The sequence below is a fragment of the Canis lupus genome, chromosome 26, assembly GCF_011100685.1.
Source record: "Canis lupus familiaris isolate Mischka breed German Shepherd chromosome 26, alternate assembly UU_Cfam_GSD_1.0, whole genome shotgun sequence".
NCBI classification, from domain to species: Eukaryota; Metazoa; Chordata; class Mammalia; order Carnivora; family Canidae; genus Canis; species Canis lupus.
In genome coordinates, this window is record NC_049247.1 from 7,144,357 (window position 1) to 7,157,846 (window position 13,490).

At 44.4% G+C, this 13,490-nt stretch overlaps 1 protein-coding gene across 4 annotated transcripts in view; it reads left to right on the forward strand.

Moving 5' to 3' along the window:
- Positions 1–13,119, forward strand: part of ZCCHC8 (zinc finger CCHC-type containing 8) — a 31,801-nt gene extending 18,682 nt beyond the window's left edge. For all 4 annotated transcript variants that reach the window (XM_038574918.1, XM_038574917.1, XM_038574919.1 and 1 more), the window contains 4 exons: positions 2,389–2,510; positions 5,271–5,357; positions 5,614–5,731; positions 11,316–13,119. In XM_038574918.1, coding sequence (XP_038430846.1) covers positions 2,389–2,510; positions 5,271–5,357; positions 5,614–5,731; positions 11,316–12,100 — 1,112 coding nt within the window. In that variant the 3' untranslated portion in view covers positions 12,101–13,119. The remainder of the gene's footprint in view (positions 1–2,388; positions 2,511–5,270; positions 5,358–5,613; positions 5,732–11,315) is intronic.
- The last annotated feature ends 371 nt before the right edge of the window (positions 13,120–13,490 follow it).

Sequence of the window (13,490 nt, forward strand, 5' to 3'; positions counted from 1 at the left end):
CCGGTGCATGGAGCCTGCTCCTCCCTCTGCCTGTGTCTCTGCCTCTCTCTCTCTCTCTCTCTCTCTCTCTCTCTCTGTGACTATCATAAATAAATAAAAATTAAAAAAAAATTTAAAAAAATATAGAATACATAAAGCCTCTTGTGATCTAGAACTCTCTTAGGTATCTACTCTAGAAAAATAATTCACACATATGCACAAGGAAAGGATGTATACGTATTTTTTAGTGTTGGATATGACCATGAAAACTTAAAAACAGTGGTAAGGCCCTTAAGAAGAATGGCTAAATAAATGATGGTAGATCTGGGCTGTGGAATTCTCACAGGAGTTAGAGTGGAATGAATCTGTGTGAGCTGACATGGCAAAACCTCTGTGCTGTACTGAATTTCTGCCTAATTTACCAGTGATTTCATTCATCTTACATCAAAAAAAAGGAAAGAAAGAATCTGCATGGATGGATGAAATAGTGCTCCATGTTTTTTTCTGAGGACGTTTATGTAAAATGTATTTTTAAAAGATAACTGGGGGCAGCCCGGGTGGCTCAGCGGTTTAGCGCCGCCTTCAGTCCAGGGCCTGATCCTGGAGACCTGGGATCAAGTCCCGCGTTGGGCTTCCTGCATGGAGCCTGCTTCTCCCTCTGCCTGTGTTTCTGCCTCTCTCTTTCTCTCTTTCTCTCTTTCTCTCTGTGTCTCTCATAAATAAATAAATAAAATCTTTAAAAATAAATAAATAAAAGATGATAACTGAGAACTGGTTAGATTTTAGGGTTCAGATTCAGAGAAACCTTTCCTTTTTTAAAAAAAATATTTTATTTTTTTATTCCTGAGAGATACAGGGAGAAGGAGGCAGACACGTAGGCAGAGGGAGAAGCAGGCTCCACAGAGACAGCCCGATGTGGGACTCAATCCTGGGACCCCAGGATCATGCCCTGAGCCAAAGACAGATGCTCAACCACTGAGCCACCCAGGCGTCCCTAGAGAAACCTTTTTTGACCATCTCATTAATTTGTGTATTAATTTATGATTTATGTATTTATTTGAGAGAGAGAGAGAGAGTGTGTGTGTATGTGTACATGAGTGGGGAAAGGGGCAGAAGGAGAGAACATCCAAGCAGACTCCCATTAAGTGGGCAGCCCAACTCAGGGCTCATCTCAGGAGCCATGAGATCCAGACCTGAGCCAAATCCAAGAGTTGGATGCTTAACTGACTGAGCCACCCAGGTGCCCCACTCTAAATCTTTTAAAAATAAAAATGTTTCAGGGTGCCTGGGTGGCTCAGTTGGTTAAGTGTCTGCCTTAGACTCAGATCATGATCCCAAGGTCCTGGGATCGACCCCCACATCAGGCTCCCTGCTAAGCGCAGATGCTGCTTCTCTCTCCCCCTCTGCCCCTTCCCCTACTTGTGCTCTGTCAAATAAATAAATTTAAAAAATATTTCTTAATGAAAATGTTTCTGTGTATTAGGTAATTAAAAATATGTTTATTCACCAAGCCACCCCTTCTCAATTATTGCCAAAGAGTTATTTAGGACAGCCCTTTTAACATATCCCCAAGTCATGCCGACATATAGAAGTGTCAATTCTCAAGCCAGTTTCTGTAGGTTCTCTTTTAATCTATAGATTACCCTTGTTTTTAACAAAACTGTATTTTGTCCTTTCAAGTTTTCAGGATTTTGCTACTGCATTCCCCATGGTGTGTTACTGTAGCATATTCCTCTGTTCTCCATTTATTGTAATGGAATCAGTCACCAAGGACCATTGCCTATCTAAACCTAAACCTGTTAATGATGGGTTGCAAAATGGTTATATCCTCATTCATACGTTACTTCTTAGCTTATTAGCTAGAATACTTATCTAAAGAGAAACTTCTCTGATTACCTTATGTATGTAGACATCATAGGACTGGTAAAATAAATGCATGATTTATTTAGTAGTTTTCAGAATAGAAGTGGTTCCCAAATATCTTTTTGTCATCTGTAAAATGGTTTTAATAGTATGTACCTCTTAAAGTTGTTATGAAGATGAACAGTTAATACTTGGAAACCATTTAAAACAGTGTCTGATACATACTAAGAATTATTTATATATTAAATAAAATAAAGACATTGCAATAGAGCATCAGGCGTATCATCAGATCAGTGCAAACTAGACTTTTAAGCAACCCACGGACGAACCTAGGTTTCCAAGATTTTCAACATTTATTTTTATTAGAGTATCCTGTTTACATTGTTTAAAAGTTCTAATTTAATGATTTAGAAAAATTGTAATTGAAGCCATTCTCAGAATAATTCTGTTGCCATGAATATAAGCACTTGCCCAGTCTACATTTGGTCTGGAAAGGAATTGATATTTGGCGTCCAGTAACATGAACCCTCTGATGGTCTGTGACAGATGGTGCTGATGGGGAAGCAGAAGCCGGAGAAACCCAACAGAACAAAAGTGTCACCTATGATCTCTCGAAATTGGTAAACTATCCAGGTTTTAATATCTCTACTCCCAGAGGAATTCCAGACGTAAGTATATTGTTTTTCTATTCTTCTGGGATGGGACACTATTATAATGATTGTTCAAAACGTTAGCTTATGTAGCAGTTACTGTTAGGGAAAGAAGTAGATGTGTCATTTGTGTGTTTAGTTTTGTAACTTCCTTTATGTTGACTAGAGTCTTTTTTAAGATTTTATTTATTCATTAGAGATACAGAATGAGCGAGAAAGAGTGTGGGCGAAGGACAGAAGGAGATGGACAAGCAGGCTCCCCACTGAACCTGACTCAGGGCTCAATCCCAGGACCCCGAGATCATGACCTGAGCCAAAGGCAGATATTTAACTGACTCAGCTACCCAGGCAACCCTATGTTAACTAGAATCTCAAGTGAAATCTTGTATTCATTTTTTTTTTAAAAAAACAACAGTTTTTTTCTGATTTTTATGCCTTATGAAAAGGAGCTAAAAAGAATGGTTAGATTCTATAAATCTAAAACTATACTAAAAATATATATATATATATATTTTTAATTTTTATTTATTTATGATAGTCACAGAGAGAGAGAGAGAGAGGGGGGCAGAGACACAGGCAGAGGGAGAAGCAGGCTCCATGCACCGGGAGCCTGATGTGGGATTCGATCCCGGGTCTCCAGGATCGCGCCCTGGGCCAAAGGCAGGCGCCAAACCGCTGCACCACCCAGGGATCCCTAAAAATATATTTTTTAAAGATTTTATTTATTTATTCATGAGAGAGACACAGAGAGGCAGAGTCATAGGCAGAGGGAGAAGGATGCTCATGCAAGGAGCCCAATGTGGGACTTGATCCCGAGTCCCAGGATCATGACCTGAGCCAAAGACTTAACCGCTGAGCCACCCAGGTGTCCCCCAATTTTTTTTTTAAGATATTATTTATTCATGAGAGACAGAGAAAGAGAGGCAGAGACATAGGCAGAGGGAGAACCAGGCTCCATGAAGGGAGCCCAATGTGGGACTCGATCCCAGGACTATATATATTATATATATATCAGGATCATGCCCTGAGCAGAAGACAGATGCTTAACCACTGAGCCACCCAGGCATCCCTATAAAAGATTGTTTTTAAAACATGGGATGGTTCTGAGGCAGTATTGTAAGTTCTATGGGATTACTTGGAAAGTAAATTTCTGCCTTTAGTAAATCTTTTTTTTTTTTTTTTTTGCCCTTAGTAAATCTAAGTTACTATAACTTCTTTTCCTAAGCTAAAATTCCTTCCCCCCCCATTTTTTCTCTTTAAAGTAAATTTTCTCTTTTTAAAGTTTTATTTATTTATTAGAGAGAGAGAGGAAGGGAGGGAGGGAGCACAAGCCAGGGGAGGGACAGAGAGAGAGAGAGAAAGACTCTCCACTGAGCAGGAAGCCAGATGGAGGACTCAATTCTAGGACCCTGAGATCATGACCTGGGCTGAAAAGCAGATGCTTTAACTGAGTGAGCCACTCAGGCGCCCCTAAAATTTCTCATTCTATATAAGAATAGTTTTTTACATTTAATCTCTTCCAACTTCCTTATTATGTTTTTAAGACTCAACAATGATCTTTTGTGGTAGTGATGATGGTGGTGATAAATTTCAATTAAAAAAATGCATTCTAGATGTACTTAGGAACTGAGCAGTAGAGAAGAGGCCAAAGATCTGAACTTAGCATCTAGCGAATAGATGTGAAGACAAGTGTGTAATTAATTAAGGGCTAAATTGCATGGTGAACCATTAGTGCCTCTGGAAATGGTCCCAGTCCCACCCTAAATTAGAGTCCACCAGGGGCGTTCAGTAGAAATGCACGTTCTTGTATCCCACCTGTCCCACCATTAGATCTAACTAATCTGACCCTGGAATCTGAAGATTTGACAAGAGCCCAAAGTGACTTTCCTCGAGAACTGTTGCATGTGCTCTTGAGATGAGAGAGAGAGAAGTGGTTTTGAACCATAAGGATGAAGGCTGGGTTTATTTTTTTATTTTTTAAAGATTTTATTTATTTATTCATTCATGAAAGAGAGAGAGAGAGAGAGGCAGAGACACAGGCAGAAGGAGAAGCAGGCTCCATGCCAGAAGCCTGATGTGGGACTCGATCTCAGGTCTCCAGGATCACGTCCTGGGCCAAAGGCAGGCACTAAACCACTGAGCCACCCAGGGATCCCTGAAGGCTGGGTTTAGAAAGGGAAAGAACAGAAGATGGAAGCTCAGTGTGCCTGACTATGTTAGAGATAAGCAGTGAAGGCACTGTCAGCAGGCCAATATGTGAGGGGTGGGGAGGCCATGTCGTCACTGCCTAGAACTTTTGCTTATAATCAGTAGAAGCTTTTTGGGCCAGGTGATTTTGTCAGGTAGGCTTTTAGTATTGAGTTCAGATTATTTTGCAGGTGGAGTTGGTTGGGGTTTTTTTTTTCCTGGGTGCACCATCATCTTCATTAATCCTCCTAAAAAGGAAAAGTCACGTGTGAAGCAAAAATGTGATTTGAGACTTCGACTTCACAAAATCTCAAAAGTATGGGCAGCCCTGGTGGCTCAGCGGTTTAGCACCGCTTTCGGCCCAGGGTGGGATCCTGGAGACCTGGGATTGAGTCCCACGTCAAGCTCCCTGCATGGAGCCTGCTTCTTCCTCTGCCTGTGTCTCTGCCTCTCTCTCTCTCTCTCTCTCTCCCTATCTCTATCTCTATCTCTCATGAATAAATAAATAAAATCTTTAAAATATATATATATCTCAAAAGTATGATGTTTTCCAAATCCAGGCTTGTTTTTCCCTTCTTTTTTCTTCATTAGGAATGGAGGATGTTTGGGTCCATACCAATGCAGGCATGTCAACAGAAGGACGTGTTTGCCAATTACCTTACTTCTAACTTCCAAGCGGTAAATAGCTTCTTAAGCATGTATTGCCTATAATCTGTGGGATTTTGTAACTCCTAAGCATCTTTTTGCACTTAGGCTTTGTAAAGTACTCTGTACTCTGTGTTTTCTGATGAATCACAAGGACAAGGGTAGCTACATTCACCATTAACCTACACTTTGCTCCAGATTGGTTTTCTGCATGGAATTGAAGGGAAGGTGTGGCATCTCATTCTTTGTTTACCCCATTAACTTGTGCTTGGCTTGGCTCCTCTGTCAGCCAAGTCTGAGGTCTGGCAGCAAGAGGTCTTCGTCCCAGTCCAGCCCTAGCAGCCCAAAGAAGCAGAAGAAGGAAAGCAGCTCAGGAGCCTCGCCTGCAGATATGGAGCTCGACTCCGGTAGGTTTCATCTCATGGTCTTGATTTCACCGAGAAGGTAGAGCGAATGCTCTATTAGGAAGGGGGGCTGTTTATGGCACTAGCAGAATGCTTTGATCTTATCCTTGGAGATGAGAACTTCACCCCTACTACTGATACAAGGTAAGGTGGAAGACAGCTTGGTGTAGGACCAAGGGGGCTAGCTGAGTTCCTGAGTCTGCCAAGCCTACTTACCCGTCCCAGTGGGCCTGGATCTGGACTGCCCCCCAAATAGGGGCAGCGCCCTGGAAAGTGGTAGAAAGTGTTCTACTTTAGCAGCTCCATCCTAAGAGGGAGAAAGGCAGAGCTGAGCCAGGCTTTTCCAGTTACTCTTCCCATTCTTCGTACCCCAACTTGGTAAGTTGTACTTCCTTCCCAGGACAGAGAGGCCATGAGGAAAATCTGTCCTGGAAACCCACAGTGGAACAAAGGCTTTGCCCTCTGATATTTTTCTGGCTTTTTATTCCCAATCCTCTGGGCTTAGGCATGGAAGCTGTGGCCAGCCAGGACCATGACACTCCTCAGCAGTGGATCAGGACAGGCACACACCCACTTTTCTGTCCCCGACCCCTACTATCAACCACTCCACTGGTCTTTGGGACTTCCCCTTGGGACTGCTGGTGTGTAGTCTAGATTTTGCCCCTAGAAAGCTCTGGAATGAATCAGAACTTTATATCAGAACTGCGAAGCTACTCTGAATCCAAGACTGAAAAACTCCTTCCTTGCCTCCCTCCCTCCCCTCCCATCCCAAATTATGCCCAGCTATTTGGTCCTGTTCGCATGTCAGATGGCAATGTTAAGATGAAGTGCATTTATTTATTTATTAAGGTTTTATTTATTTATTCATGAAAGACACAGAGAGAGAGGCAGAGACATAGGCAGAGGGAGAAGCAGGCTCCCTACAGGGAGCCTTACGTGGGTGGGACTCCATCCCCAGATGTAGGGTCACTCCCTGAGCTGAAGGTGGAGGCTCAACCACTGAGCCACCCAGGTGTCCCGATGAAGTGCATTTAGATACCCTAGTAGTAAGATGGCTAGCAATACAGATCACCCCGATTTGTGAATCTCCTTATTTTTAAAATTCCCAGGGAGAATTTAAAGGTCACAGATAAATCCCCTTAAAATCCAAGGTAATTAAAGTCCAAAATCAAAGCCCCCTCCCCCCCCAACCATTTTCCCACAAGTTTTGCTCCGCTTAGTCTCAGCCACAGGAGTTCTCGATGCCAGAATAGAGAGCACAGACAGGGCACTGGGTAGCTACAGACTGATGTCAGTATCCATTTTGCTTTCCACAAGGTTGGCAAGTTCATAACAGAATTATTATAGCCTTTGCCATATTCATGAAATTTGGCTCTGCCAAATTCTCCAAAGCTTGAAGGCAGTTGTCCCAGACAAAATTACATTCCTGGAGGCCAACACTTAGCCAAGATTTCCAAGTGGAGGGCAAAAATCTTGTCTGTCTGAGGGATTCCAGTCGGTGCCAGTTATCTGCCTCCACCACCTGTGGACTTAAATTCAGTTGGAAGGAAATGCCCACAAGAAGTGAATTTTGGTCTTGAGCACTTAGAATATCTATGGAGAGGAGCCACCTATGCTTGGCATTTTGAAATTCTTTTTTAGAGTAGGGGGCAAAGGGACACCTGGGCAGCTCAGCTGTGGGGCGTCTGCCTTTGGCTCAAGGTGTGATCCTGGAGTCCTGGGATCAAGTCCCACATCAGGCTCCCTGCGTGGAGCCTGCTTCTCCTTCTGCCTATGTCTCTGCCTCTCTGTCTGTGTCTCTCTTTTTTTTTTTTTTTTTAAGATTGTATTTATCCATTCATGAGAGACACAGAGAGAGAAGCAGGCTCCACACAGGGAGCCCAATGTGGGATTCGATCCCAGGACTCCAGGATCACGCCCTGGGCTGAAGGCAGGCACTAAACTGCTGAGCCATCCAGGGATTCCCCGTCTCTCTGTGTCTCTCATGAATAAATAAATAAAATCTTTAAAAAATAGTGTAGGGGGCAGAGGAAGAAGAAAGAGAATCTTAATCAGGTTCCACGCCCAACATGGAGCCTGATGTGGGGCTCAATCTTACAACGCTGAGATCATGACCTGAGTTGAAATCAAGAGTCAACACTTAACTGACTGGGCCACCCGGGTGCCTCTGTTTTGAACCTTTTGAGACATCGTTTTTGTGTCTCAGAGTGGGGATTTGTGGTGACACACTCCCATCACCGGGTCCACAAACTTCCATGCAGGTATTTTCAGCCCAGTGTGACAGGAGCATCATTTATTTCCTGTTAGGGGAACTGCTGAGGCCTGAGGAACCTGCTTCCCAGGGGAAGTTCCCCCCTCTCCCCAATCATTAACCAGCCCAGAGCCACCCTGAGCCCCCTGTGGTGAAGTGAGACTTCATCCTAAGGCCAGAGTCTTGAGAACCCAAGCACTCCCCCACGTTCCCTCTACGGCTCTCAGGCTGGAGTGGGATTTGGGGCGGAAGACCATGTGCATGCCTTACAACTCTGGGATCAACAGTGCTCACAGAACACTGGGTGTCTAAGGCAAATGGGACCATTCAGAACAAAGATTATTTATGCCTTGTGCATGAGAGTCCTGAGATGTGTCATTTCCATAGCATACAGTCAGGTCTGGCACGGGCGCATCTCCTGAGCCGGGGTGGTGCCACACGGTGAGCTGAGCCAGGGCCCCGAGACTCCCTTTGTCAGCCATGCCTTAGCTCTCCAGCTCACTCTCACCCCGTGGTCTCTTACAGAATTCTGTCCTCAGTGGTGCCTGATATGGGGCCTCTGCTGGTGTCTGTACTCATCTGCCTGCTTGCACAAATTTGCCAGGTGTGGTTCAAGGTCCCAGGCAACTTGCTAAAGGCCCTCTAGCCTCTGCCATGGGCAGTGGCAACTGGCTGTGTTGATAAGCCTCTGCCTCTTCAGAAAAACCGCGCTTATAAGTGAAGTCACTATAAGGTGGACTCACCTGCTGAGAAGAAAGGACCATGTGGCAAGAGTTTCCTTGCCCAAAACACAGACTTAAAAGATGAGCCAGTATAAGCCTCTATAAAATACCAGGATCAGAACACTGACCACACGCTAAAGCTCAAGGCCTGAAGCCATATGTCTTGACCACACTGTGTCCCCATGCATCTCTCTATCCCCAGTCATTCCTTCATTCTGTTGAAATTTCTGGTGTTTCCCCTCTACTCATCAGACGTCAGGGGCTTTGAGAGTGCTTAATAGCAACCTACTTTTCCACCTAGGTTCTGAACAACTTTTAAGTGATCAGTAATCATATATTACATCACCAGGACCAGATTTTAGGGTGCTTAGTGCAAGAGCCATGACGGTCTACTAACTGAACCGGGCTAGCTTGTGAACACCCAGGTATGTGGTCCTTAAGTGAAGCAGGCCTTCCCACCCCCGGTACAGCTCTCATCCAGCCTCTTCCTGCCCTACAGGGGCAGAAGTCCAGAAGGAGGAGCAGTGCGCATGGCCTCTGTGGACAGCCCACTCCCAAGAAGAGGCATTTGAGTTGGTCTCACTATCATTTTCCTGTGGAAAACTTTACTAGCAAGTGATGAATATAAGTGAAGTGGATCCCCTGTTGCAGACATGCATGTTTAGTGATTTAGTTTGGAATTATGAACTAGAGTTGCCTACATGTCTTTTCCCCATGGATGTTGACATTCTCCTGTCAAGAATGCACTCCATGATATTCTGTGCAAAGGAAGCTCGGGTTAGGGTTTGGAATGATTTGTTCTTAAATGAGTAAGGTGCATTGGTTGTAAAAGAAAAGACTTCTGATGAGAGTTCTGTCCTCCCTGCCGCGAGCTCCTCCCCTCCTCCTATGTGGTGTGTGTTGTAGTGAAGAGTGCCAGTGGTGTCCTCGTGAGTCCCAGGCAGAGGTGCCATTCATATGTACGAGCATCCACCCTTTCTCATATTGGCCCAGTTTCTAGCCGGTTCCGCAAATCCCAGCAGTACCTCAGTAATAACGTCTTTGTTCAGGTCCACTCTCCTGATGGCTCTCCCTGCCCCCCCTCATTGGTGTTTTTGTGTCGTTTCTGCCCTTAGTTGTTCTTTATGTTTCTGAGTAAGTTGATTTCTTAAAATCTAAGTGACAGTACGTTACTGACCTCACAGGTCTTATTGCCCAGCCAAGAAAGTTCAGACTGGTTTTTGCATAGCCGTCGAGATCATGGTAGTTGAAGTTGCCAAATTTTAAAAACCTGTGCTATTTAAGCCTCTCTACTAGACTGAGGACAAGAAGATTCGTGGGACACAAGCGCTACCCTAAGTTTCCAGTATTATCTCCTAGGGAGGGCAGAGGTCTAAATGTCACTGTAGTATAAATGCAGTGGCCCGTAGTGATAACAGAGCCACAGAGCTGGTTACAGACTGTAGGGGTGTCACTGAGGAAAAGCTGAGCTGCTGTGCTGGATGAGGTCAAGACCCTGATCAGGACAGACTTGGAGCTGCATTCTAGGGATAAATTCAAGAATTTACCTAGTAGGTTAGGGCGTTTGAGTCCATGGGAAGTTCAGATGCAGAGCATGAGACATCACGGCACACTGGTTGGTCCAACAGAGGAGTGACACCTGGGATTTAAACCCGGCAGTAAAAAATGGCATGGTGAAGTAGGCGGATTCTTGGTCAGAGAGGGCCTTCCAAGGCACAGATCAGCCTTTGTTCTGTAGGTGATGGCAGCACTGAAGGTTTCTAATGAGGTGGGAAGGTTAATGATTTGTAAAGATTGATGCTTTACAAAGGTGAGAATAGTTTGGACAGTGGATATAAGGAAGATGAGTCCAAAGGCACAGATGACTCCAGTATTCTGAATATAATGTCATGGCTGTGACAATCTGCAGGAGAGCATGGACCCCAGAGAGCCAAGGACCAGGGGTGGGGGGCAGAGGGAGAGGAGAGACTCTCAGGTGATGAACAGGTCCAGTTTGGCAACAGCTAGACGCCACCCGTGGTACCATTGGTGAGAACAGCATGGAGTCCAGCTTTGAGGGAAAGATCTGTTGTTTCAGACAGGATGGATCTATTGTGAGTGGGACGTATTCTAGGTGGTGAGGACCAGTGGGCAGTGAGCTCCATGAACCCATAGTTCAGGTGGGCAGTCTAGACCAGAGGTACAGAACCGGGAGGCAGGGCCGGGGGTATCGCATCCTGCCTCCTCAGCTTGGTCTCCTGCAGCAGCGGCCCACCCAGCCTGTGTTTCCTGCCATCGCCCTCCCCAGCCCCCCCTGCAGCGCCTACAGACTACCTAGAAATCACTCTGCCTCTAGGCCATCATTCATGTTTCCTCACTCTGAGCTGGTGCATACAGCATGCAACAGGATTTCCAGGGGTTTTGTTTAAGTTCCGGGCACTGGGAGAGCCTGTAGCCCTCCCTACAGGTGTTCTTTTCAGGTGGCAATGGTTATGGTACCTGAGCATCCGGGGTGTTCCCCTCCCTGGCCAGCTTATCTGGCCATTGACTCTCTGGGTGCACCTGAGTTCAAACGAGAAATGTTGGTAAACGCAGATGCTGCGACCACTTCAGTTTCTTAACTGTTCTATTCCAGATGCGGAGGTCCCACACAGCTCTCCAAGCGGAGCTTTTCAGTTCCAGCCCCCTTTGCCCCCTGGCACTCCTCCTCCCCTGCCACAGGGGACTCCTCCGCCCATCTTCACCCCTCCACTCCCCAAGGGCACCCCGCCACTGACTCCCAGCGACTCACCCCAGACCAGAGCAGCATCCGCAGCTATGGATGAGGACTCGCTGACTTTGGAAGAACTTGAGGAACAGCAGAGGCGGATCTGGGCAGCCCTTGAGCAGGCTGAGAGCGTGAACAGCGATTCTGATATTCCCGTTGACACCCCTCTCACTGGGAACTCGGTTGTCTCTTCTCCTTGTCCACATGAGCTAGACCTCCCGGTTCCTGAGGGGAAACCCTCTGAAAAGCAGAGGCCTGAGGAACCTGAGGAACCTGAGGGACCAGACGTTTGTACAAAGAAATTGGAAGTTGAACATTCTCTGAGCCCAGATTCTGAGCCTCCGTTGCTTTGTCAGGAGGAGGAGGAAGAGTCTGTTCAGATCGACTCTAAAGATGCTCTTGATAATGGCAATGGCGTGTCGAACTGCGATGTTAGTAATGGAGGCAGTCAGAAGCTCCTTCATGTGGACACCAGCCCTTCAACAGCCACGAAGATTCACAGCCCTGTACCTGACATGAGCAAGTTCGCGACTGGAATAACGCCATTTGAATTTGAGAATATGGCCGAATCTACTGGAATGTACCTCAGGATAAGAAACTTGTTAAAGAACTCTCCCCGAAACCAGCAGAAAAACAAAAAGGCCTCCGAATAACTGCTTGACATAGCAGGAAGAGCTATTTAATTATCTATAACTTTGTGTTTTGTTAATTAGTAACAACTGGAGATAAATTGTTTTCAGATTTTTCTCTCCCATGTAAAAACCTATCCAAAGCTTAATTGTGGCCTGAAGTCAGGCCTGTTTTAAAGAACAGAACAGAAAGACTGGGCTTGCTGGTTTACTATATTTTATTCTTACTAATAAAAACTTGGGGTGGGAGGGGGCTGAGAATGTAAGTACGAGCTGGTTTAGAGATAGTTTGCTAAGGTTTCTACTACTTTTGGATTGTGTCTGTCAAGAGTGATTGATGGTTTTTATCTGTCTTTTGTACATTGTTTTCCCTTTCTACATTTTGCTAATTATCCTGTATATAAGTTTAATATATCATTTTTTAAAAGAAAAAAATTCTAACCATTTTAAATTCATATTTCAACTCTGACAACCAAATGAGAAAAAATCAGGGATGAGCAGCTTTACCCCATTTGGGGTATTTTTGTAAGTGATTTACACACATCGATTTTAATAACACTTTTACTTTTTTGTAACTTCATTCCTCATATAAGTTTGCTATACAGGTATGTTCATCTTTGTGTACAAAGGTTTAATAAATTAGCTTTCATATACATTATCTAAGACTTTGAATATAAAAAAAGTGATTCACAGTTAGTGTATACAACCTTGTTTAAACATGAATTATGTGGTTGCAAAAATTAGTGGTAGCAAAGAAAATCTAGGAAAACTTGCATTTTTCAGTGTTCTTTCAGCCTTAACTGCAGCAAAATCTTTTAAAGTAATTATTTTGGAAAAAAGGGGGGGCAGCTAGCCTTTGTACAAAAATGACTTTCTAGATTTGAACCCTAAGGTAATTAATACTTAGAAATAAAAGGTAAACATAAACAAGTTGCTTTTAATTGTCAGCTATTTGAGATAGAGCTGGACTATGTTGTCTTTAAACGGAATGCCATTACATTGTTAACAGTCGCATCCCTGAAAATAAACGACTTAAACAATTAGTCTCAGGTATTGTGATCCTGCCCTCAGGCCAGCAGAGGGAGCAAACTACAACCAATCCAGACCATTCCAAATTTTCTTTCTTTCTTTCTTTCTTCTTTCTTTCTTTCTTTCTTTCTTTCTTTCTTTCTTTCTTTCTTTTCTTTCTTTCTTTCTTTTCTGATTTTATTAATTTTTTCAAGAGAGGGACAGAGACACAGGCAGAGGGAGAAGCAGACTCCATGCCAGGAGCCTGATGTGGGACTCAATCCCGGGACTCTAGGATCACGCCCTGGGCCAAAGGCAGGCGCTAAACCACTGAGCCACTCAGGCATCCCATGTTTCTTTTTTCATTTTGAGAAATTGAATAGCCACATTCACTCTTCTATAAACA